This window comes from Trachurus trachurus (assembly GCF_905171665.1).
Source record: "Trachurus trachurus genome assembly, chromosome: 5".
Classification (NCBI taxonomy): domain Eukaryota; kingdom Metazoa; phylum Chordata; class Actinopteri; order Carangiformes; family Carangidae; genus Trachurus; species Trachurus trachurus.
Genome location: NC_139896.1, coordinates 3,600,136 through 3,623,303, shown reverse-complemented (window position 1 = coordinate 3,623,303; position 23,168 = coordinate 3,600,136). Strand labels below are relative to the sequence as shown.

The 23,168-nt window shown below is 41.3% G+C and overlaps 1 protein-coding gene across 1 annotated transcript in view; it reads left to right on the top strand.

Annotated features, from left to right (window-relative positions):
• Positions 1–23,168, top strand: part of LOC310986064 (low-density lipoprotein receptor-related protein 1-like) — a 179,161-nt gene that overhangs the window by 20,406 nt on the left and 135,587 nt on the right. Inside the window, exons 2-5 of the mRNA XM_083971791.1 lie at positions 1,602–1,739; positions 8,328–8,447; positions 10,173–10,301; positions 11,549–11,812. Of these exons, the coding sequence (XP_083827917.1) occupies positions 1,673–1,739; positions 8,328–8,447; positions 10,173–10,301; positions 11,549–11,812 (580 nt within the window). The 5' untranslated portion in view covers positions 1,602–1,672. The remainder of the gene's footprint in view (positions 1–1,601; positions 1,740–8,327; positions 8,448–10,172; positions 10,302–11,548; positions 11,813–23,168) is intronic.

Here is a 23,168-nt window from a genome sequence, read left to right as displayed (position 1 = left end):
GCCAATAACGTAATAACTTTTTGCCAATAATGTAATAAGTTATTACTATTATTATTAATGTAATAATACATAGATATGACTGGAGTTCTTGTCACATCTGTCTCTACTGATCTATGAAATAAAGGCAAAAAAAGCCCAAAATATTCTTAGAGAAAAAAAAAAGCCTTTATTTCCAAAAACTGCAGTCATAAGTATGTATTATTACATTATCGGCACCAGTTATTACCAGCCAATAATGTAATAACTTATTACATTATTGGCAAAAAGTTATTACGTTATTAGCTCAAATGTTTTATTACATTATTGGCACGTTTTTAGTTGCTACACGTCTTGTACCTGATGCTCGGTGGTGGTGGTGATGATGATGGTGATGATGAAGATGAGAGCCATGAGCGCTGTGCTGCCGTCCTCAGATATTAAAGGATGCTTTCTGTGCAGGGAGCTGGTGTCTGTGCTGCAGCCGTCAGACAGACAAATATGTTGTCATCGCGCTGGTGGAGCCGCGGCCTGTCAGAGCGTCTGTCAGCCAGACCGAGCAGCGCTTTATACAGATTGATTTTAAAGGATTTCTGCTTTACTGAGCAGTTTGTTGTATAGTCGGGGCAGACAAAGAGAGAGAGAGGGAGAGAGGAGGCGGATGACAAACAGCCCAGGGTGAAATCGATGTGAGGAAGGAGCCGGTGGCTACACGTCACGACGCTGCACCTGTGTTAATGTAATGTATGCGTCTTCATGGCTCTGCCTGCAACGGGGTGAGAGGAGCTGCTCAGCTGGAGAGATGTTCACCCAGCTGCTGCTCTCACATCCACACAAACACACACACACACACCCATCTGTTTCAGAGACGCTCAGTGTGACAACGGAAACCTCAGGAAAAGTTTTTTTTTAATGCACATACATATAACGGTTTATTTTTGCATCAGTAGATCGATAAGATTTGAAATCATTTCTTTTTCTTTTTCTTTTTTAAATGCAGTGCTGCGCTGATGAGAAACAATCTGTCGTTTCTTTCTAAAAACTGACAGGATTGGAAATGTATCAGCTGCTTTTTTCATAATTAATATTATTTATTATTTTCAATATTTAATCATCATAATCAATTGTTTTAAGGCAAATAATGATGGCTAGATAGATGGATGGATAGATAGATAGATAGATAGATAGATACATACATACATACATACATACATACATACATACATACATACATACATACATACATACATACATACATACATACATACATACATACATACATACATAGATGTATGTATGTATGGATAGATAGATAGATAGATAGATAGATACATACATACATACATACATACATAGATACATACATAGATACATAGATGGATAGATAGATACATACATACATACATACATAGATACATACATAGATAGATACATAGATAGATACATACATAGATACATAGATACATAGATGGATAGATAAAGTGGATGGATAGATAGACGGACGGATGGATTGGATGGATGGATGGATAGAGGAGAAACAGCAGCATTTTGTCTCCTGTAGCTTCACTTGTCTCATTGTTTATTTGTTGTTTATCAGTTGTTTATTGTTGTGTGTTTGTCCTCAGGTCCTCACAGCACCGTGTCCCGTTGTCCTCCCAACGAGTTCCAGTGTGGAGGGACGGAGCTCTGCATCCACATGAGCAAACTGTGCAACGGGGCCTCGGACTGTACCGACGGCTGGGACGAGGGCCCGCACTGCAGAGGTAACACACACACACACACACACACACACACACACACACACACACACACACACACACACACACACACACACACACACACACACAGACTTGAATCATCATGTCACTGTGCAGCTCTCACACCTGAAACCTTCACACCATGAAATAACAGTGAAGTCACAGTCACAGATGATGTGATAAAACTGAACCGTTCTGTGTTGCTTTTTTTTTTTTTTCGTGTCTTGCCTCACTCCCGAGTCCATGACCAGCAGATAGACACCATCCTTTCGACTGTACGTGCAGTAACAAGGGAGATAGAGCCGTATCGCCCGTAATTAGCTTAGCTCAAACACTGGAAGTGTATGGGTAGTGTTAGCCTGCCTCCTACCCGAGCTGAAACCAGCAGTCAGAAGCTGATTTCATATTAGCTCTAAACTCTGTAAATATATCACTTTATCCACATTTCAAACATGTTTAGGTGAGAAAGTAGCCGTTTAGATCAGCAGTTTGTCGTTAATTTGTCTAAATACCAGCTGTTTACAAGTTTGTTCGGATGAATTTAGCGCTACTCAAGCTAGCCGTTGTGACCAACGCACTTCCGGTTACTTTCACAAAATAAAACACCCGTTGCCCTTTACATACAGAAAACCATGACGATAGAATTTGTGCTTTTACTTTGAAATAGGAAGCTAACCTCCTCTCGATGTAGCTAGCTTGAACCAAAATAAACCGTCTTTGCTTGAACCCTCCGTTTTGACCGATCTCGTCCCGTTAGCGGCATTTGACCGCTCAAGATGCCTTACCGGAGAGTTTTGTCAGCTCTGAGACGAAGATCGGCCCGCCGGTTTCCGTTTAGAGTTGCTGAAGAGTTTCTCTGATGACTTTAGGTGGAGGCAGGCTAACACTACCCATACACTTCCAGTGTTTGAGCTCTAAGCTAATTAGCGACTTTAGGTAGGAGGCAGGCTAACACTACCCATACACTTCCAGTGTTTGAGCTCTAAGCTAATTAGCGACTTTAGGTAGGAGGCAGGCTAACACTACCCATACACTTCCAGTGTTTGAGCTCTAAGCTAATTAGCGACTTTAGGTAGGAGGCAGGCTAACACTACCTATACACTTCCAGTGTTTGAGCTAAGCTAATTACGGGCGATACGGCTCTATCTCCATGGTTACTGCCCGCACAGTCGAAAGGATGGTGTCTATCTGCTGGTCATGGACTCGGGAGTGAGGCAAGACAGGAAAAAAAAAAGTTGGCGTATCCATTTAAAATCACCTCCCAGTTTCCTCTGTGTGTGTGTGTGTGTGCGTACTGGATGTTTGACTTTCTGCATCTTTACCCTTTATCCCACTTTGACCTCATGAGGCCAGATGTCGGTGATGATGAATTAATTCAGAGAAGTTGTCATTTTGAAACCCAGAAAACAGGAAGTTGATTATGATGAGCCGGACGACTGTCGACACCTCCTGGAAGAGAATCTGCTGATGGAAAAGTTTTATTTTGTGCCATTTGAGCTTTCCCGTTACAGCGGATGGGGGGAATGGTTTGTTTTCCCCACAGCTCTTACGGGAAGTGACGTTTTTATGGGCGTTCCCATGCAGGATATTTACCTTATGTTTCATTTTTACCGTCATTTAACAGCTTTAGACTAATTGTGATGTTAGATAAATGACTTGTAGCTTGTTACAGAGAGAGTGGATGCTCCTTCCACATCGTGGCTGGAAACCAAACCTGCGATCAGAGCCTCTGACCCGGTGTCACAGCTCTCGTCTCGTCTCGGTGGCACCGCGACACAAACGCACCCCCGGTAAACCTGTAATCAGTGTTGGGAAAGTTCACTTTTCTACATGAACTACTTCAAAGTTCAGTTCACAAATTTATAAAATGAACTAGTTCATAGTTCATAATTCAACATTTTGAACTAAGTCACGGTTCCAAAACTGGACTAGTTCATAGTTCTTTTTTCTTTTCTATATGTTGATTGGTTTTTAATAACAGGGGATTTTTGTTCAGGTTGATGCATAAAAAAAGCAGAAGCAAAAACCACATCAATAAATTCTTATTATTTCTTCCAATCAGTTTTTATTTATTTATTATTTTCTTTCTAAGGTTCAGAGTTAAATATTAACTTGACGACCTCTTCCTCTCCTGAGGTGGACACACGTCTTCCCTCTCTCCCTCTCTCCCTCTCTCTCCCTCTCTCCTCCACACTTCCACTTAAAAATGAGCCAGGATGAAATATTTATTAAAGAAACATGGAGAGAGAGGCGCAGGGGAGAGGACATGAAATTTTCATGCACTTTTCAGCCTTGCCGGACTCTGAGATTTAGGTGTGTGTGTGTGTGTGTGTGTGTGTGTGTGTGTGTGTGTGTGTGTGTGTGTGTGTGTGTGTGTGTGTGTGTGTGTGTGTGTGTGTGTGTGTGTGTTCACCTCGGTGAGGATGAGCATCTGCCCACATGTGGGGGAGGAGCAGCAGCAGCAGCAGCTTCTTGGGGTCAAACACAAACCACCCCAACAAGATTGACCAATTCAGTTATGATTGTGTGTGTGTGTGTGTGTCTGATACAGCCACATCTGGCTGCAGCAGCATCTTCATGTTTGTGTCCCTTGTGTCACAACCAATAACGTACTGTAATCATTTTGGCCATTTTTCTTTGGGTCATTCCAATTGCCAATAATGTAACAAAATGTTTTTTATGTTTTTATAAAGCGCCTTTCAAAAACAAGATACAAGCATATCAAAAGCAAATGAAATAACAACGTAATAAAACCGTGAGATAATTACATTATTGGTATTGGCCTAGTATTAAAACCCCCTTTTAAAATGTAATAACTGGTGTAATAATATATGTATCACTTAAAAGAAATGTCAGTATGTTCCAACCAGGTTGTTGATCACCTACTATTCTTACTATATTTCCTCCATTTGCAAACATAATGTGAGAAACGGCGAAGAATGTAGCATGGTAGGAGTCTGCTTCTCAGGCACAGGAACACAACACAGTGTTTCACAACTGTGACATCTTCTACCCTAAAAAATATGAAAACATAGTGATACATACTGTATATTATTACATTATTGACTCCAGTTATTACAGTGTCAGTTAAAAAAAAAAAAAATACTAGGCCAAAAATGTAATAACCAGCCAAAAATGTAATAATTTATTACATTACTGGCAAAAAAAGTGATTACGTCAATATTTATGCAACCCTTTTTTTATGTATGAAGTGTGTATATATATATTGATATGGATATTTATGTAGTAGATGGATAGATAGATATGTAAACCATGATGAGTAGAAGAAAGGTGTGGGAATTTTGAAAAAGTGCATACTTCTTCCCACTCCTTTTTCAAACTTGTGCATATTATGATTTGATGATACTTATATATATATATTTTTTTTTTTCCCGAAATTCATTGATTGGCTCAAACACTTTATTACATTATTGGCAAGTTATTGGCTTTAATCCATTTGAAATGGCCAAAATGCTTCTGTTATTGGCCGTTATTGTGTTTTGTGTTGCCACGGTCCCGTTCAGGGTCGTCTGATTGATTGGAGTCGGTTCGCAGCGTTTGATTGGCTGCTGCTGCAGAGTCAAATATTCTGTGGTACGTGCCAATGGTCGGTTGTTTACATTGTTGCCCGTGTTGGGTTTCTAAACACATCTCAGTTGTTTGGTGCTCAGACTTGTTTTGGAAAATTCCGGGCACGTCTGTAATTTGACCTGTGGTTGTCCCGGCAACTCTCCGGAGAGACGGGAAAATAAAAAGACTTGGAGGTCGGAGTTGATGCCCCGTCTGTGAAGTTCATCCAGGGTGGAGGTGCCGACAGCTGTTCACGTTCAAGTTTAACTTCATGACTGGTTTAGGAAATTCATCGTGCTTTTATTTTGAAAGTGTTGATCCTACTCTTCCCCTCCCTCTTCCCTCCCTCTTCCCTCTCTCCCTCTCTCCTCTTTCTCTCCCTCTCTCCTCTTCCCTCTTCCCTCTCTCCGTCCTCGGAGCTGTTGTTGTGTTAGTGTGAACTGAACTGAACTTGGTGCCAGTGTTTCCGGGCAAAGTGAATCATTTGTGACTGAGAGATCTGAGGTTGACATGTTTGTCTGTGACTCACTGAGTCTCACAGGATGTGCAGTTGATGTGCACTGGTGTTGAAAAGTCTGCAGACAGTCGTTCCTGTGATGATTTATCATTAGTATTTATTTATTTATTCATCCAGGATAACCCTCCTGTACTGTGGGTTAGGGTTCAAGAAAGACGGACGGATGCTTTGAATGTAACAGAAACACGCTGCTCTGACTCATCAGCAGGTGACAGACATGACTTACTGAGGATTAGGGTTTTAAATATTATATCCACACACAGCACTGTGCAAAAGTTTGAGGCTCTATAAGTAAAGTGAAGATGTTTTTTTATGAATAGTCTTCATTATTTATGGATTAACTTCATCCAGAGTTCGGTCGATAGCAGAAACCTGAATCAGATCTGAATCTGAATCTCGATGTGACCACGACGACACTCCGGTTGACCCAGAAACCTGCACACTGGTTTTTTTTCTCCAGGTTGTTGAAGCATCTTGGAGAAGTTGTTATAGTTTCTTCTGTCTCAGTGTCTTCTGTCTCTGTGGGGGGTGAAATAGTTATTTCTGGGTCGTTTTCACGCTGCAGAATAAATGTGGGACCGATCAGAGGCTCTGGGACGGTGGAGAAGAATCTGAATATCTGACGGGTCTAAAACTTTTGCACAGTACTGTATATACTATACTGTCTTGTGACAGCTGCTTCCCGAATCTCTTTCTAAACAAACATTCAGACACAGTTACAACCCGGAATCAGTTCTGCAGCAATAAGCAGAAGTGATAAATATGGCTGTCGTCATTAGATGAGACACAGTCTGACGTCTGATGAGCTTTTGTAGTTTGCACAGTTTTATTAACAGTAATCACAACGGGACATGTCACCCACTCCTCTTTTTATATTCTGTTGACAAAGTTGAAACAGTTTTATCTGTCACCAGCTCTTGTTCCTGCGCTCTAATTGTGTTTGTCCTGATGATGGTTTTATGAGTTTGTAGTTTCATCTCTTCCTGTTCTGTTCCTCGGTGTAATGATGAGGATCATGGAGAGCAGCTTCACTTCTGCATTCGATGATGCATCAGATTGACAAGATGCAGGATTTTTTTTTTTTGCAAGAAGCTTCTGAGGATTTCACTTCTCAGGTTTTGGAATCATGCTGCGTTTGAGAAAACTCAGAACTCAGAACCTCCCTGTTGAAAACTCAGATTTCTGACTTCAAAGCGTTGGAGACGCACCACGCCAGAATAACCAAAAACATGGCGGAGCGTCCGGGACAAACCTTGCATTCAAAGAGCTTCACATAGCTAAGGCATTAAAACATCACACAGGACACAAAAACAATTTAAAAACAGAAGCATTTGAAAATAATAAAACAGATCATTTAAAATTGAAGAGAAATAACAACGTGAATTTATGGTTAATCTGTAACCGTCAGTAAATATTATATATTTCATAAGGTTTTGGCATTTAAATGCATTGTAATGGATGTTTTTACCATTGACGGTGGTTGTGGCGGTTGTGGTTCTGCGCGGGTGCAGATTGTTGTGTTTTGACAAATGATTCTCAGAAAACTCAGGGTAGATTTTTTCTCCGACATCAATCAATCGATTTGTTTATTTCAGGCATGTCAATTAAATCATCATCATCACACTTCATCTTAGTTCAAGTAATACAATACACATGGCCGAAAGGGAAAGCGGGAGAAGCAAATCTCATCTAGTCCCGCCCCCATTACCCACAGAATAAAATCTTTATCGTGATTTTTTCTTTTCTTTTGCTTTTTACATTTTGACATAACATTCTTTTACTTATGACATAAAGTGGAGTTCGATTGCACTTTTTCAAGTAGGAGGTTGGAAAAACCCTAGTTCCCAGTTTTCTCGAACGCAGCATCGGGGATGGATCTGCACTTGTGACCAAAAGTAAAACCCAGAGTCTCTGTCTCTGTCTCCTCAGGCTGGGTGTGATGTGATGTGAAGTGTTTTTCATGCTCATCCTGAATCTCCAGCTCTTCGTTTTACCGAGCTGTTGTTCACCAACTCATCAAACTCCTCGTTCTCACATGATGACGCATCCTGCTGCTTGAATGGGTGTTTTTTTTTGCTTTTTTAAGTTGTTGTTTTTCTTTTTCAGTGCGTCTGTGAGGCTTTCAGTTCCCAAAGTGCTGACGCTGGAGTCTGTTCACACATACACACACACACACATTCAGCTGAACTTACTGTACTTCACATTCCCGGTCGGTTTATTGCTCAGTCGATGAGGAACGACGGAGCTGGATGTGAATCTTGTGAATATGAGGCTCGTTACCAGGAGGAGGCTGCAGAGAGAGAGGATGCTGAAGTGTTTGATTTATGCCACCTGAAACCTACAGGCCACGAGCTAACACACTGAGATACATCACATGGATTATTACACAATTATGCACATATCTACCTCCCATTACAACGACTGATGCTGCGTTTTCAGCCCAATAACAATGTGGGAAGAGTAATGAATGAACGCCTCTCTCTCTCTCTTTCTCTCTCTGTCTGCAGAGTTCATCTCCAACTGCACGCTCATGGGCTGTCAGGAGAACTGTGGCGTGACTCCAGGAGGTCCAGTCTGCTACTGTAAGACCGGATACGAGATCAGCTCGGACGGAAAGACGTGTAAAGGTGAGTAAATGATCTGTAAGGACTCATTCATCCCCAATACCAATTAAACATGATTAATAAATCAATATAATGAGGAACCGAGGCGTGATAGGTGTCTGCAGATGCTCTGTGTGCATGATAGTCTATATTGTTTGATGTACTTTTACTCCCTTCTTAAAGGGATAGTTCAACATTTTGGCAAATTGGCCCATTGCCATAATCCCTATAGTCATAGCAGTAGGTTCATTACCTTTAATTGTCGGTGCAAGCTATTTTTAGAACGGCGGAGCAGAGCCGTGAGCTGCTCAGAGCTACGCTACGGAGGCTCATTATGGGATTTCTTGGTTTCCCTCATCAAACTCATCATATACACAATCCAACAACTCCACAACGCTCTGGTGGACAAATTGTGACCTGCACATTCACCACGCTATGAGATAATAACACAACGTTACCAGACAGAGTTGTTTTAGAGGGAAATACAGAGACTGCTTGATGAAAAACTGCCCCCGACGGGAACGCGCATCAGTGGTTTTGCATGAATTTCCCTCTAAAACAACTCTGTGTGGTAACGTTGTGTTATTATCTCATAGCGTGGTGAATGTGCAGGTCACAACTTGTCCACCAGAGCGTTGTGGAGTTGTTGGATTGTGTATTTGATGAGTTTGTTGAGGGAAACCAAGAAATCCCTTAAGCCTCCGTAGCGTAGCTCTGAGCAGCTCACGGCTCTGCTCCACCGTTCTAAAAACAGCTTGCACCGACAATTAAAGGTAACAAACCTACTGCTATGACTATAGGGATTATGGCAATGCGCCAGTTTGCCAAAATGTTGAACTATCCCTTTAACACTATTGTTTTGTGTAAACCGTGTGTACAAATCTGTGTCTCTATGTACTCGGATGAGACCAAAGGAAAATTTCCTGCCTTGACTGGACAATAAAGTTTATTTTTCTATTCTGCACCTCCTGCAGTTCCATGCATGTGTGTAATGTGATCAATAAGATGCAATGGAGGAAATTCCAGATGTTGGTTTATCTTTATAACTCAGTCGCTGCATGGAATAAGAATTGTTTAATTGCCTAAGAGAAGGGACGATGCATATTCATGAACATTTAACAGCATAACTTGAACATTTGCATGTAAATACACCAGATTGAAGCCTCAGGGTAGCTTACATCTGCAGGTTGATGTCATGAAGAAAGGGAAAACAGTTTAAGAAAATGAAAACAGTAAGACGAAGCAGCAGCAGCAGAGTTATTGCACATTTTTACACAGGTTATTGATGGTGACAGGTTTGATTTTTTCTTTTTAACCACAGATTGAGTTGTTTCTTGAACGTTCAGAGCAATGACAGAGACAGAAAACCACTGGGTGTGTGTGTGATGTTGTTTACAAGGTTTGCACACACTGTCCTGTCCAGTGACTCCATGTCGGAGGAGAGAGGAGGTGGGTAGTTCAGGGGCCGTGGGAGTGTGGAGCTCTTTCTACAAAAGCCCATTTGGAAACAGTGAACTGAGGTTAAACAGGAGCTGAATGGAGTTGCAAATCTCACTTATGTAACAGTTTGCAGACTGTGCAAACGCCAAAAAATAATCAACATCAATAAACTCAAGGTGAAATAAACAGCGGCATTGACAGTGTTTGGTATTCGTTAAAGAAAGTTTCTGTTTTCCCCTCCTTTTATGTTTTATTTCAGCTTTAACAAAGCAGTGACGAGGTCTGTGTGTGTTTTTTCTTGCGGTCCAGATTTTGATGAGTGCACCGTGTACGGGACCTGCAGTCAGTCCTGCACCAACACCGACGGCGCCTACACCTGCTCCTGTGTGGAGGGATACCTGTCGCAGCCCGACAACCGCTCCTGCAAGGCCAAGAACGGTGAGTCCAGGTCCTGTTGCTCCTGTTTGACCTTGTTAAAGGGATAGTTCAACATGTTTGGCCAATTCTCCTCTCACCATAATCCCTAGCAGTAGGTTCATTACCTTTTAATTATCGGTGCATGTTGTTTTGAGATTGGCGGAGCAGAGACGTGAGCTGCTCAGTGATCACAATGGAGGTGAACGGTACACCGGTACATTGTTCCTCATCAAACTCATCAAATACACAATCCAACAACTCCACAACGCTCTGGTGGACAAGTTGTGACCTGCACATTCACCACGCTATGAGATAATAACACAATGTTACCAGACAGAGTTGTTTTAGAGGGAAATGCAGCAGGAACTACATTCCAGACATGACAGCTGCTGGGCGGAGGGATTTCAGAAGCAAAAGTAGTTAATTGATTGATTTTATTTGACACTTTGTTATAAAACATGATACATTTCTGCACCACAGTTAAAACAGAAGGTCGGGATAACACAATAAAGCCTTATTAAAGGCTTATTTCCATTGTGGTCCCTAAAAACAACATCACAAATCACAGTAGTCCAAGAGTTTACATACATACATACATACAGTAAAAGTACTATGATTGGTTGGTGTCTCCAAGATTCTTTTCCCACATTACCCCATACTCTTGGGGGCACAAAATCTGTCAAACTGCCCCTAGTAGAGTGCGTATGGACCTCAGTAACCCGATTAAAATAATGAATGAAGTAAGTGGGAACATGTTCAAGAACGATCCCAGTATTTGCTTCATGTGTCGTAGTGTTACATAATAATTATACATGATTATCTCATAGCGTGGTGAATGTGCAGGTCACAACTTGTCCACCAGAGCGTTGTGGAGTTGTTGGATTGTGTATTTTTATTTGATTGACCTCCATTGTGTTCACTGAGCAGCTCACGACTCTGCCCCGCCGATCTCAAAACAACATGCACCGATAATTAAAGGTGAAATGAACCTACTGCTGCTTTGACTAAAGGGATTATGGTGAGAGGAGGATCTGACTAAATGTTGAACTATCCCTTTAGTTTAGTTTAGTTTAGTTTGTTTATTTATTTCATTCATTTATTGAGCATAAAAACAAAAAATAAAATAAAACAATGACAATACTGTAACTCTTGAATGAAAGGGGGCAGAAAGAAGCGAACTTATATTGTCTACTCACTGTTTTTGATTGATTGATTGATTGATTGAAGTGTTTATTTCGAATATGAAAATAAAATGTCGTCCTCTCCAGTGCCGGTGGACCGTCTGCCCGTGCTGCTGATCGCCAACTCCCAGAACATCCAGGCCACGTCGCTGAGCGGCACCACGGTCCACAGCCTGCTGTCCACCAGCACCAAGCAGACCACGGCCATGGACTTCCTCTACGCCCAGGAGACCGTGTGCTGGATCCACGTGGGCGACTCGCCCGCCTCCACGCACCTCAAATGCGCCAAGATCCCCAACCTGAAGAGCTTCACCGAGGAGAGAGTCATCAACATCTCCCTGAGCCTGCACCGTGAGTTCACCAGAAACATCACACAGTGTGACTGACAATGCACACGCTGTGGCAACTCTGCAAAAACTCAATATCTTTCCAAGAATATTTGTCTTATTTCTTGTCAAAATGTCTAATTTCTAGTCAAAACTAATCTCTTTCCACTTTAAATAAGACTCATCACCTAAAAAATGAACTTGTTTCTAGATCATTTTCACTTGTTTCAAACTAATTTTCACTTGAAATAAGTAGAAAAATCTGCCAGTGAAAGCAAGTTTTTTGTGCTTGTAATAAGGAAGAAAAACTTGATCCACTATCAGATTTTTCTACTTATTTCAAGTGAAAATCTGCCTGAAAGAAGTAAAAAGTGTCTAAAAACAAGCTGCTTCTTTATGTGATGAGTCTTATTTTAACTGTAATGAGATTTGTTTTGACTAGAAATTAGACATTTTGACTAGAAATAAGACAAATATTCTTGGTAAGATATTAGATTTTGACGCAGTGAAAACGACACAGTCCAATCCTCCACACATAACACATAAGAGCAACAGAGAGCAGCTGCCTCACACTGCAGCAAGGGAAAGTGTCTGTGTGTGTGTGAGTGTGTTTACCAGGCATTGCCTTAACAAAGGATGGAGGAAGAAATCTATACAAAGTAGTATTGTGATATTTTGCATGGTAAGACTGTATCAATATAGATATACAGTACGGTTGCTGAGTATCGATCTGAACAGACTAAGAAGTTTTCATTTAGAGACATCGTTTACTAAATAAGTCAAAGTATATCGCAGAATATTGCAAATTCTTTTTAATAGCGAAATAATATCGTATCGAGACACAAGTATCATGATAACATCCTATCACAGAGCCTCTGGCGTTAACCCAATATTCTCCATCATTTAAGCCGGTGACAGAGAAATCTGAAGGTCGTCGCTTATTTTGACAGTGCGCCTAATTAATTAGCTTTGACCTCGTTGTCCCGGCAGCTGAGTGTTGACTCGCCGCCATATTTCTGCATTTATTTTCTCATGTAATTATCTCACCAGTGTCGACAGTGGGAGGAGACTCCAGCAGGTTCTGTGCTGTGTTCTTCTGTTCAATACAAACTTTGTTCACATTAAATATGGTTTAGATTTTATATTAAATCATCTTTTCTTTGTAGCTGAGGAGGAATAATGTAAATATCAAGCCACGTGGTTATTATGAGGACTGGGACTGGATACAGTGGTGGTCTTGGAAACGGTCTGGCATCGGTTTGGTCTCGGTCTTGACCACAACACTACCGGTTGGAGACTAGTTGGCATTAGTCGCTGCTCCTGCGTTCAAACTGAGGAGAGAAACGCTTCATGTCTTTACACATCCTAGTGAACACACTGTGAGTGACGGCACAGTGTGGATGTCTTCGTCTTTCCCTCCATGCCCTTATAGATAAACAGTTATAGCTGGTTCAGATCGAATATTAAAAGGGACAACAAGGAGTTTCTATTTGGTTATAAAAAAGTCTCACGTTAATGTGGATGAATCTACGTTACCACTTGTTAATGGGCCCATTTTATATAAATATATGGTTTTGTCTCTATGGTTATTTTGTTATTATTAGTGGTGGTGGAAATGCTGGTCGAGCCGACCAGCGTTTCTTTACTTTCGGTTTCGTGGCGAGTCATGAGAATAACGCCGCCGAATCGCCGTTTATGGTGGGAACTACGACGGTATGTGATCGTCTTCCAACCTCTGACTTTAATTCTTGATGAATGAAAACATGAGTCTGTCTTGCACCGGTCAAAGAATTTCACGGTGCGGAGGCTCATAAATGTAGTGAGAAAACACTTCGCTTTTCCAAAACTCCTCGTTGTCCCTTTTAATGAAAAATGAATGGATGAAAATGAAATGTGATTCAGTATACAGTATGTCTCTATAATAATTTAAAATGTAATCAAAATTACAGACAATGAAAAAGTCTAGCACAGCCTCTGGCACATACAGTTTATACAGTGTATATATAACTGTTGTTTCTTTAAATTCCTGGAGGCACATACAACATCCATTGTCACTGCAGATTTCATTCACCTGGTGCTGCATCGACTGAGTCCATCACCTGTGGCTCTGCAGCCGTCTGTCAAACATCTCATCATTTCTTCAGGCTGAGCCCTCCACTTCGTTTAAATCCGTATAAATATATACAGCAGGAAACTACTCACACTTGCACCATGCACTATAAAAAAAGAATAAAATTCTGTATTTTGAATTTTAAATCTGTGCATGTGTCTGTCAAGCAGTCACACTTCTCTCTTGCTCTGTATGCAAAGGAGGAGGAGGAGGAGGAGGAGGAGGATGATTAATTCTGTATTTCTGTTGGATCCTTTATTATTATTATTCATGCAGGTGGGTCAGGCTGCAGCGTGCACACAGCAGCAGCTGCAGCTCCACACTGTTAAAGAAGCCGGTTACACATTTTGTTTTGACGCGAACAAACACACAGTTTTTTCAAAGAACAGGCCTAGAAATGAGCCTTCAGATCATTAAAAACCACACCGAACCGGATCCTCTGAAGTCTATTTAAGGTCCGGCTGCTATTATCTGATGTTGGAAATCAGACGACAATTCATCATAAGTAACAGAGCAGGGTTTAATTAAAGGGAGAGGACGGGGCAAGTGAAGCCGGTTCAGTGCTGCTCACAGATCCCAGCTCATCCTGTAGAAAAACCAGGATGGATGTCAGATTTTCACTTCTGAAGTTGAATATAAACAGGTGGACGAAAAAAACAGAAAAAGTGAAACGAGCGTCGTCGATACCTGTGGAACAGACCCACACGTATTTATATATATATATATATATATTATGGTAACACATTAAAAGCAGCTGTGTTTTTCCATGGCTTAAGTTTCGTTTCAGAAAACACTGAACATTCTTTTGTTCGGAAAAAAGAAGAAGCCAAGTTTAAAAAAAAAAAAAGCAGAGAAGGAGAAGAAGTGAAGAGCGTGATTGATTTCAGACGTGGATAATATGTGAGTCGCTCCTCTGATTGCAGACGAGACAACCTGCGGGTTTGAAGCTGCCACACCCACTCTCTCCCTTCCTCTCTCTCCCTTCCTCCCTCTCTCTCTCTCTCTCTCTCTTTATCACTCGTTTGCGCTTCAAGCCAAGTCACGGCCTGGCGTTCTTTCTTTCTTTTTGTTTTTTTTGCCGTCAGTGAGTCAGAGAGAAAGCAGCAGCAGCAGCAGCAGCAGCAGAAACAACAGCGTCGTCGACATGGAGACGGGGACATCTCATTCTCATTGTCCCGTCTTCACCAGATGGTTTTGATCCATCTGCAAAACATTAATTAAAGAAACTTTTTGCCTTGAATCAAAAACAATGCTGCACTCAACTCAGTCATTATCTCCCTGGCTCGTCCCTTCACATCTGATCTCCAGTGCACACACACACACACACACACACACACAGAGTGACACACACACAGATATACTGCAGGGATACTGCAGTTGCATGAAATGGCAAAAGCTCAGTTTCCGTGCAAACACTCTGTGACCGTCCGTCGTTTACATTCAGTCCAGAGTGCAGCAGCAGCAGCAGCAGCAGCAGCAGCTCGTCCCCTCCTTTTTTCTTTTTTCTAAAGAATGCATTAACATGACAGAAACGACTTCCTCAGCGCAGACCGTCAGAGAAAATGGGAAGAGCGGATGATGATGATGATGATGATGACAGTCGGGTCGGGCAGCTCTGTCTTCCACATGTCGCTCGGTGTCATTTGGAAATAATGTTCATTTCAAACCAGACAAGCTGAGGAGAAAATGATTGCAGGACGAGGCCGATGCAGCAACATCATCTCTTCGTCACTCGCTTTAAAAACCAGTAAAACAGCTCCACAACGATGATGATGATGATATTATAGGAAAAAAATGTGTCTGTGCTTAATAAATCTGAGCAGAACACGAGTTAATTAAAAAGAAAAACAAGAATTATCACCGTCAAACCGCGGCCGTGCAGCTGTAACTCAGCTCACATCGGCACTCGGCAATTTAAGGACCAACAAGAATTTGCAGGAAATTCCAGCAGCTTGAGCTCGGTCTTCTACGCCTGCACACACACACATACACACATACTGCAGCGCTGATGTGTGTACGCATGCACACACACACACACAAAATGGAGAACTAGCTGCGTTTTGGAAGCAGGACAGGATGTGCATGAGCGATGATGACAGATTAGAGCTGCACTGCTGAAATAAAGGAGGCAATTCAAAGGCACTTCACTTCCTGTATCCAAGTGGCAATATCATATGTTATTATTATTATTTTTCTCATGCCTGCATGTGTGTGTTTGTGTGTGTGTATATATGTTTGAAGAGAGAAAAGACTCAGGGAAGATCTCAAATGAAAGTGAAGGCTGTTCTGCAGAATACAAAGTGAGTTGAGTCAAACAGGAGAGGACACCAGAAAAAAACAGAAAACACCCGTATATTTTTTATTTCTAATGACTCTGACAGGTGATGTCTGGAATATCTGAGTCCTCCGACCACCCAGCCGAGTCGGCCTTTAGACAACAAGCTCAGCGTCAGCACAACACACATACACACACACACATACGCACACATATACACTAGGGCTGGGCCAAAAGATTTTTTGATTTTGATTTTTTCGATTAAAAAAAAAAAACGGGACGACCAATCTTTATTGTACAATCATGTATTCTGTGCCATTACACTCGACAAAGTCAAACCGGCCTGTTGTGTTCGTTTGTTCACAGATATCTATGTGAACAAACGAACACAACAGACAAACTGATGTGACGTGTGTATTGTTTTTTATGACTTATGATGTATTGTCAAGTGTTTGGTTCAACCTGCTCTTGTTTAAGGAAAGAAAATCACAATAATTGAAATATAAAATCGCAATACTTGTTTAATCAGAATCGCAATTTAAATCGAATCGGGACCCAAAAATCGTTAGAGAATCGAATCGGCACAAAAGCGTATCGGCCCAGCCCTGATATACACACACATACACACACACACACATACACACACATACACAATACAAAGGGCAGATTTTTCTCATCTGTTCCAGTCCATAATATGGAGCGACTGCCTGGACAGACGGCAGCAGCAGCAGTCGATCTGATGGCGTGTGAGTGTGACAGGAGGAGGAGGGGGGAGGAGGATGAGGGGGAGGGGGGAGGAAGAGAAGGAGGAAGAGGAGGAACAGGTTTATGCTTTTACAGTCGCCATGGAAGCATCCAGCGGCGGCGGCGACCGACCGACCAATGGGCGAGAAGAAGAAGGAGGTGAACGTACAGGAAATGATGCGCGTGTGGTTGGAGTGACTCATGACCTCAGAATGCCACAGACGACTTGTCCAGATGTGCCCCCCCCCCCCCCTTCTCCCCCTTCTCCCCCTCTTTCCCATCACACTCTCACTCTCAGTCTATATTTGACTGCTGCCTGTTTCTTGCAAACACTAAACTGTCTCCCACTCACTCTGGATTATTATTAAGATGCAATACGTGACATCCGTATGTCATTTATTCTCTCCTCTAATTTAAAACCTAATAACTGTCTGTGGCACGCAGCCTCTTATAATTAAACTGCCTCTTATTATAATTAAGCTGCTGAGACATTGTTTAGTTTATTTTAGTTTACTTCATTTCAGTTTAGTTTAGTTTAGTTCAACTTCAGCCTTATAGAAACTGGATTTGCAGCATCACAGACACAACAGCACCAAACAATATCTACATATCACTGGCCTGAACATAGCATAACATAATGCAATCAAATACATAAAGAGAGGTAATACAAATAATAAAACATACTACTGCTAATAAAATACTGTTAATAATAAGGTGTAATGTTCTTACTGTAAGTGCATGATAAAACTGTAAACAGTGCAGACAAAGTGCATAGTGCTACAAAGATAAAAACATTGTAATAAAGAAGTGCATTTAAGTGCAGAGGCCTGAGAAGTAGTTCATTCATTGAAAAAAAGAAAAAGAAAAACAGTTTAATACAAAAAAATAATGCAACTCCTGAATGAAAAGGGGCAGAAAGAAGCAAACTTATGTCATCTGCCACTTTTTTTCCCCAAGAAGTCCTATTAAAATTGGTAAATTGTATTTATTTATTTATTTTAAAAAGGACATTGCACATTGATAACATCAGTGTGTAAAAAAAAAAAAAAGCGGATATAAATGCACCATAGTTAGCATTATTGCTATTTTCCATCCGCTGTCCTCTGCAGGAGATCACACAAAAGATTTCATTGCAAATACACAAAACACATAAGAACAGAGAACAGAGATAAAAGCAGACACAATATTGACACAATAAAGTGCTGTAACGATGCATCTATAATGCATCAATTTATTATTATAACCTGCTGAGGAAAGGAACAGGAAGCAGTTTGACCCGTCGTTTTCAAATACATGGAAAGAGAGAGAGAGAGAGATTTCCAATGGGTTAAAAAAGAAAAAAAGAGAAGAAAAGTGGACGTTCAGTTCTGCAGGACTGATCCCAGAGCTCCCACTAAGCCCCCTCCCCAGCTGTAAGGGTACAGTACCTGCTCCTGGCCCTGCACACTGAGCTGCACTGTGCTGCTCAACACAGACACCGGCCACAAATCTTCTTAAGAGGTCATGTGCCGTTAAAAGGCAAAGCCAGTCAGCACATTTTCAAATCTTCTCTTCATTCAAAACACTTTAAACCTCTCTCTCTCTCTCTCTCTCTCCCTCCCTCCCTCCCTCCCTCCCTCCCTCTCACACGTTAACCCTGAACCACTTCACTTCACTTCCTTTCGTCCTCCGGCTGTATTGGTCGACTTAAACAAAAACCAGATTTCAGAACCAAAAAAAGGTTTTTGTTTGTTTGTTGTTTTTTTTTCTCCTCTCATCTTTCTCGTTCTCCCCTTCCCCTCCTCCCTCCTTCCCTCCCTCCTTCTCTCCCTCCCTGCTCTTGTTTTTCTGCTGTGACCCTTTCTCCAGATGGAAGTGTTGTTGTGGGAGCGTCTTGGAGTTGGAGGTTGGCGAGGGGGAGGGGGGGTTGGGGTGTTTGGAGCTGCACAGCTTCAAAGGGACGGTTCAGAGTCGGGGTGGGCGATGGATGTAGCAAAAAAATATCATATAACGATTTTTTACATTGATTTTTAACTGTTTTGCAAGTTACTGAACAGTGAAACCAAACTATTTCACTATGTAAAAACAGAGTCTTAAAAGAGAATGAGAAATATAACAGAGCATTTAGTCCAAAGAACTTTTCTGAACTGATTTTAAAGAGGAACTACGACACTAACTCCCCCCTTAATCCATAACCTGTTGTTAAGAGATTTGAAAATGATGCATTGGTGCAAGAGCACAGAACAGCAATGGACAGAAAGTGTCCTATAGACCAGTGGTTCTCAAACGTTTTTTTACATCAATGACCCTAAATTGACACAAATTAGACCACAGGCCCCCATTGGACAAAATTTGAAGCAAACACCAGAAAGACAGAAATATTTGTTCTGAGACTGAAGAAGTATTGTAGAGAAATTTCTGGAAAAAAAACTGGTACAATTTCTCTCTTCTTCTCTCTAAACATTTCTAGAAAAAAAGTGGTAAAAATTCAATAAAATAGGTTTTTAAAAAAAAATCTAGAAAAAAATGGTAAAAACTTCAGAGAAATAAAAAGTTTAAAATTTTCTAGAGAAATGTGTTAAGATTTCTCAAAATAAATAAATAAACAAAATCTAGAAAAAAGTGGAAAAAATTCTATTAAAAAGAAGGGGTTTTTTTAAATTCTAGAAAAAAGAGGTAAAAATTTTATTAAAAAAAAAAAAGGAAAAAAATTTCCAGAAAAATTTGGTAAGATTTCTCAAAAAAAAAAAAAAATTCTAGAAAAAAGTGGTAACATTTCTATTAAAAAAAGTTTGAAAACTGGTAAAGTTTCTCAAAAAAAGTAAAAAATAAATAAATCTAGAAAAAGTGGTAAAAATTTCTCAAAAAAGTTTTAAAGTTCTAGAAAAAAGTGGTAAAATTTCAAGGAAATGTTGGGGACACCCCTGAACCCTCTGAAGGACCCCTAGGGGTCACCGGACCCCACTTTGAGAACCACTGCTATAGACGATACCACGATCCCGTCAACACGTTCTTATCTTAATGATCTAATATCGTCACATCGCCAACCAACCGCTGTAACCGCCGGCTCAGAGGGAACGAGGCCAGTTAGCAGCAGCAGCAGTAAAGCTGCTGAACCTGTGCAGATGAACGAGCCTCCTGTACTTGTGTTCCTGTACGTAAAGTAAAGTTAAAGCTGGAGTAAAACTCTGCTCCCTTCAGCCGTACATTATCTCCACACGCTCTTGGCTGCGGTTTCCTTAGAGAGACAAACATGGAAAAACATGTAGAAAACAAGTTGTTTAGGGAGAAGGAGAAGAAGACAGAGGAGGCAAGTTGGTTCTGTTTTTTCAATTATGTGGTGCTGTTTGGTGACAGACAGTCAGAGCTGCAGTTAATGGATCCAGACTGTTTCTTACCACCTCTGGGGAGCAGACAGAGAGGGGGAAGAGGGGGAGGGGCCACGAGGAGGAGGAGGAGGAGGAGGAGGAGGAGAGAGGGAGGGAGGGAGGAGATGGAGAAGTCTCCTTTTTTTTTTTTTAAGCAGGAGCCATCTGTGTTTAGCAGAAGTGGAGGAAAATGGAGAACAAGGGGTGTTAGCAGGAGCAGGAGGATTTTCACTTTTTAGAATATTACACAATCTCCTCTTTTCTCCCTCCTCCTCCTCCTCCTCCTCCTCCTCCTCCTCCTCCTCCTCCTCCTCCTCCTCCTCCTCCTCCTTTCTTTGTTTATCCGTTGCTCAATCAGAGTGAATCAGAGTGTTGTGGGGCAGCTGGAAGTGTTTAAACAGAGAACTCTGTGTTAAAAATTAAGAGCACCTTTGGGAAAACGGCCCCTGATTCCCATAAACCTCAGAAATGCTGCGGCACAATGGCCAAGTTTCCCCTAGTGGAAATCAGATCTCACTCTCTCTCATTCTCACTCTCACTTACTCCGTCTTTCTTCTCTTCTATGTCTCTTTTTATTTGTCCTCACTTTTTCTTACCTACTCCTCTCCGTCCTTCTACATTTTGCTTTTACCCGTCTTTTTTTTTTTTTTTTTTTGAACCCAAAACAGTTTGAAAGTCGAGCCTTTGCTCTTTTCGTGCTCCTCCAGAAAAATGTGTCAGTTATTGTAAACAGAAAGAGAGAAGGAGAAGGAGAGGGAGAGGGGGAAGGAGAGGGGGAAGACGCCTCTGGAGTTACAGCCGGATTTATTGGCCCAACGGCTGCGAAGCTTTTCAGTGTGCGCACTTTTTATTGCTCTCTTATACGAAGGAATCTGCTTCGTCATTTCCCCCCTCCTCGCCCCCACACGCCATTTTTGTTTTTCTTTCCTGGAGAAACTGAACCTCCTCCTCCTCTTCCTCCTCCTCCTCCCCTAAAAACAGCACCGTGACCTTACCACCCCAGTAAATGCGATGCAGGACCCCTGCAAGCCCGTCTCAGTCCGGTCCGAGGTGTTTGTGAGGACACAGCAGCTGTGAAAACACACAAATCTGGAGCTCTGTGAAGTCTTCGCCCTCTTCTCTCACATGCAGATACTTCTCATTCTGCAGGATTAGTAATATTTAAAGGTGCTATTGTCAGTTTTTTTTATAGATCAGGTTATATACAGCAGTAAATACCAGTAAAAGTTTCTTCATACCAACGATGCATCACATGATCACCACAGATTATTATGATTATCATCTGGCTCTTCAGCTCCTCTGAGCAGTTTAATATCTTCCAGCTCGTTGTTTTGATGTTGCAGCCGCAGCTTCTCTGGTTTTCGTTGCTGTCACTTTTATTATTGTGGGGTTGTTGTTGTTTTGTTTTTTTTGCCACAACAGGAAACAGATTCTTAGTTTTTTATGGGCTTAGATTCACTTCCAACACAACTTCCAAACAAACTGAACGCTAACGTAAAAGGTCAAGGAGTTCATTATGTCTACAAGCTGCAATAGCTTGGTTTTCTTATGTAGAAGAGAAGAAGAGGTTCTTTTCAAACCTTGACATGTTTCAACCAAGTCCTCCGTCTTCTTCGAAAGCGTCACTACTGGATGTGGAAGTGAAGAATCTGTAGAAACATTTCAAGATGTGAAAAGAACAACCTCTTCTTGTCTTATACATTAAAAAAACCAAGCTATTGGTCACTAACGTGTCTCTTAACGATGAACAAACTTTAACTGTTCATCGTTTTTCCTCCGGCCTCAGGTGAACAAAAGGAAAAATAATCATTCATTTAGGTATATAGCACATGACTTATCCTTATATACATTAGATATGATGCTGGAAAGTTTAGCATTCTAATCTGTATTGAAAAGGAAATTAGATAGATAGATAGATAGATAGATAGATAGATAGATAGATAGATAGATAGATAGATAGATAGATAGATAGATAGATAGATAGATAGATAGATAGATAGATAGATAGATAGATAGAACTTTATTAATCCCTTTAGGTTCCAGCAAGCAGCACAGCACCGATCATACATTAAAAGGCACAGATAGATATAGAATATAAAAATAAATATAAACATATAAAATATAAAGTGCAGTCAGGGCTAGAACATCAGTAATAAATACATATAAATACATCAATCCTAATCTAAATTAATCTAAATTTTTCTCCCCCTTCCCCCCAGTGCAGAGTTATAGAGCTTGATAGCTCGGGGGACAAAAGAGTCCTTAAGTCTGTTTGTTTTGGTTCTGGGGAGAAGCAGCAATTAACAGCATATTCATATTAAATCTGTGAATATTGAATTATAACTTCTGTCTCTGAGGGAGTGACTGGTTCCTCCTCAGTTTGCCGCTCGGTATCTCTGTGTATAAGGTGTGTTGCATTGCGTTGTGCAGCTGTTGACCTGCAGAGAGGAGCTGCCAGGTAACGACAGCGCTGCAACTTGTTGCTGAGAGTTTAGACTCTAGAGAGAGAGCAGAGAGACACATGCAGCTGGGTGCTGTTGCCCCTGGTGACACCTCGGGTCACATGTCACACAGCGACCAATAGCGGCTGGTTGTTCGGTCCGTGGGCGGGTTTTCACGTCCAGGTGTGAGTGGTGAAGGATCCTGGAGGTTTTGATTTCAAATGGGCCTCTTCAAACACAAGAACCATTTGGACGAACGGAGACAGACAACACAACTGTGATAATGAATCGTCTTTCACATGCTGACAAAACTGTGTCGGTGCCCTTTAAAGGAGACATATTCTGCCCCTTTCCCACAAATGAAAATAAATCCCAGGTCTATGACATGCTTCGGTCAAAATACTCCAAGGATCAAACCTCACAGCTCTTTTCCTCCGCTCTAAACAGCTCTGTTCAGAACTGTT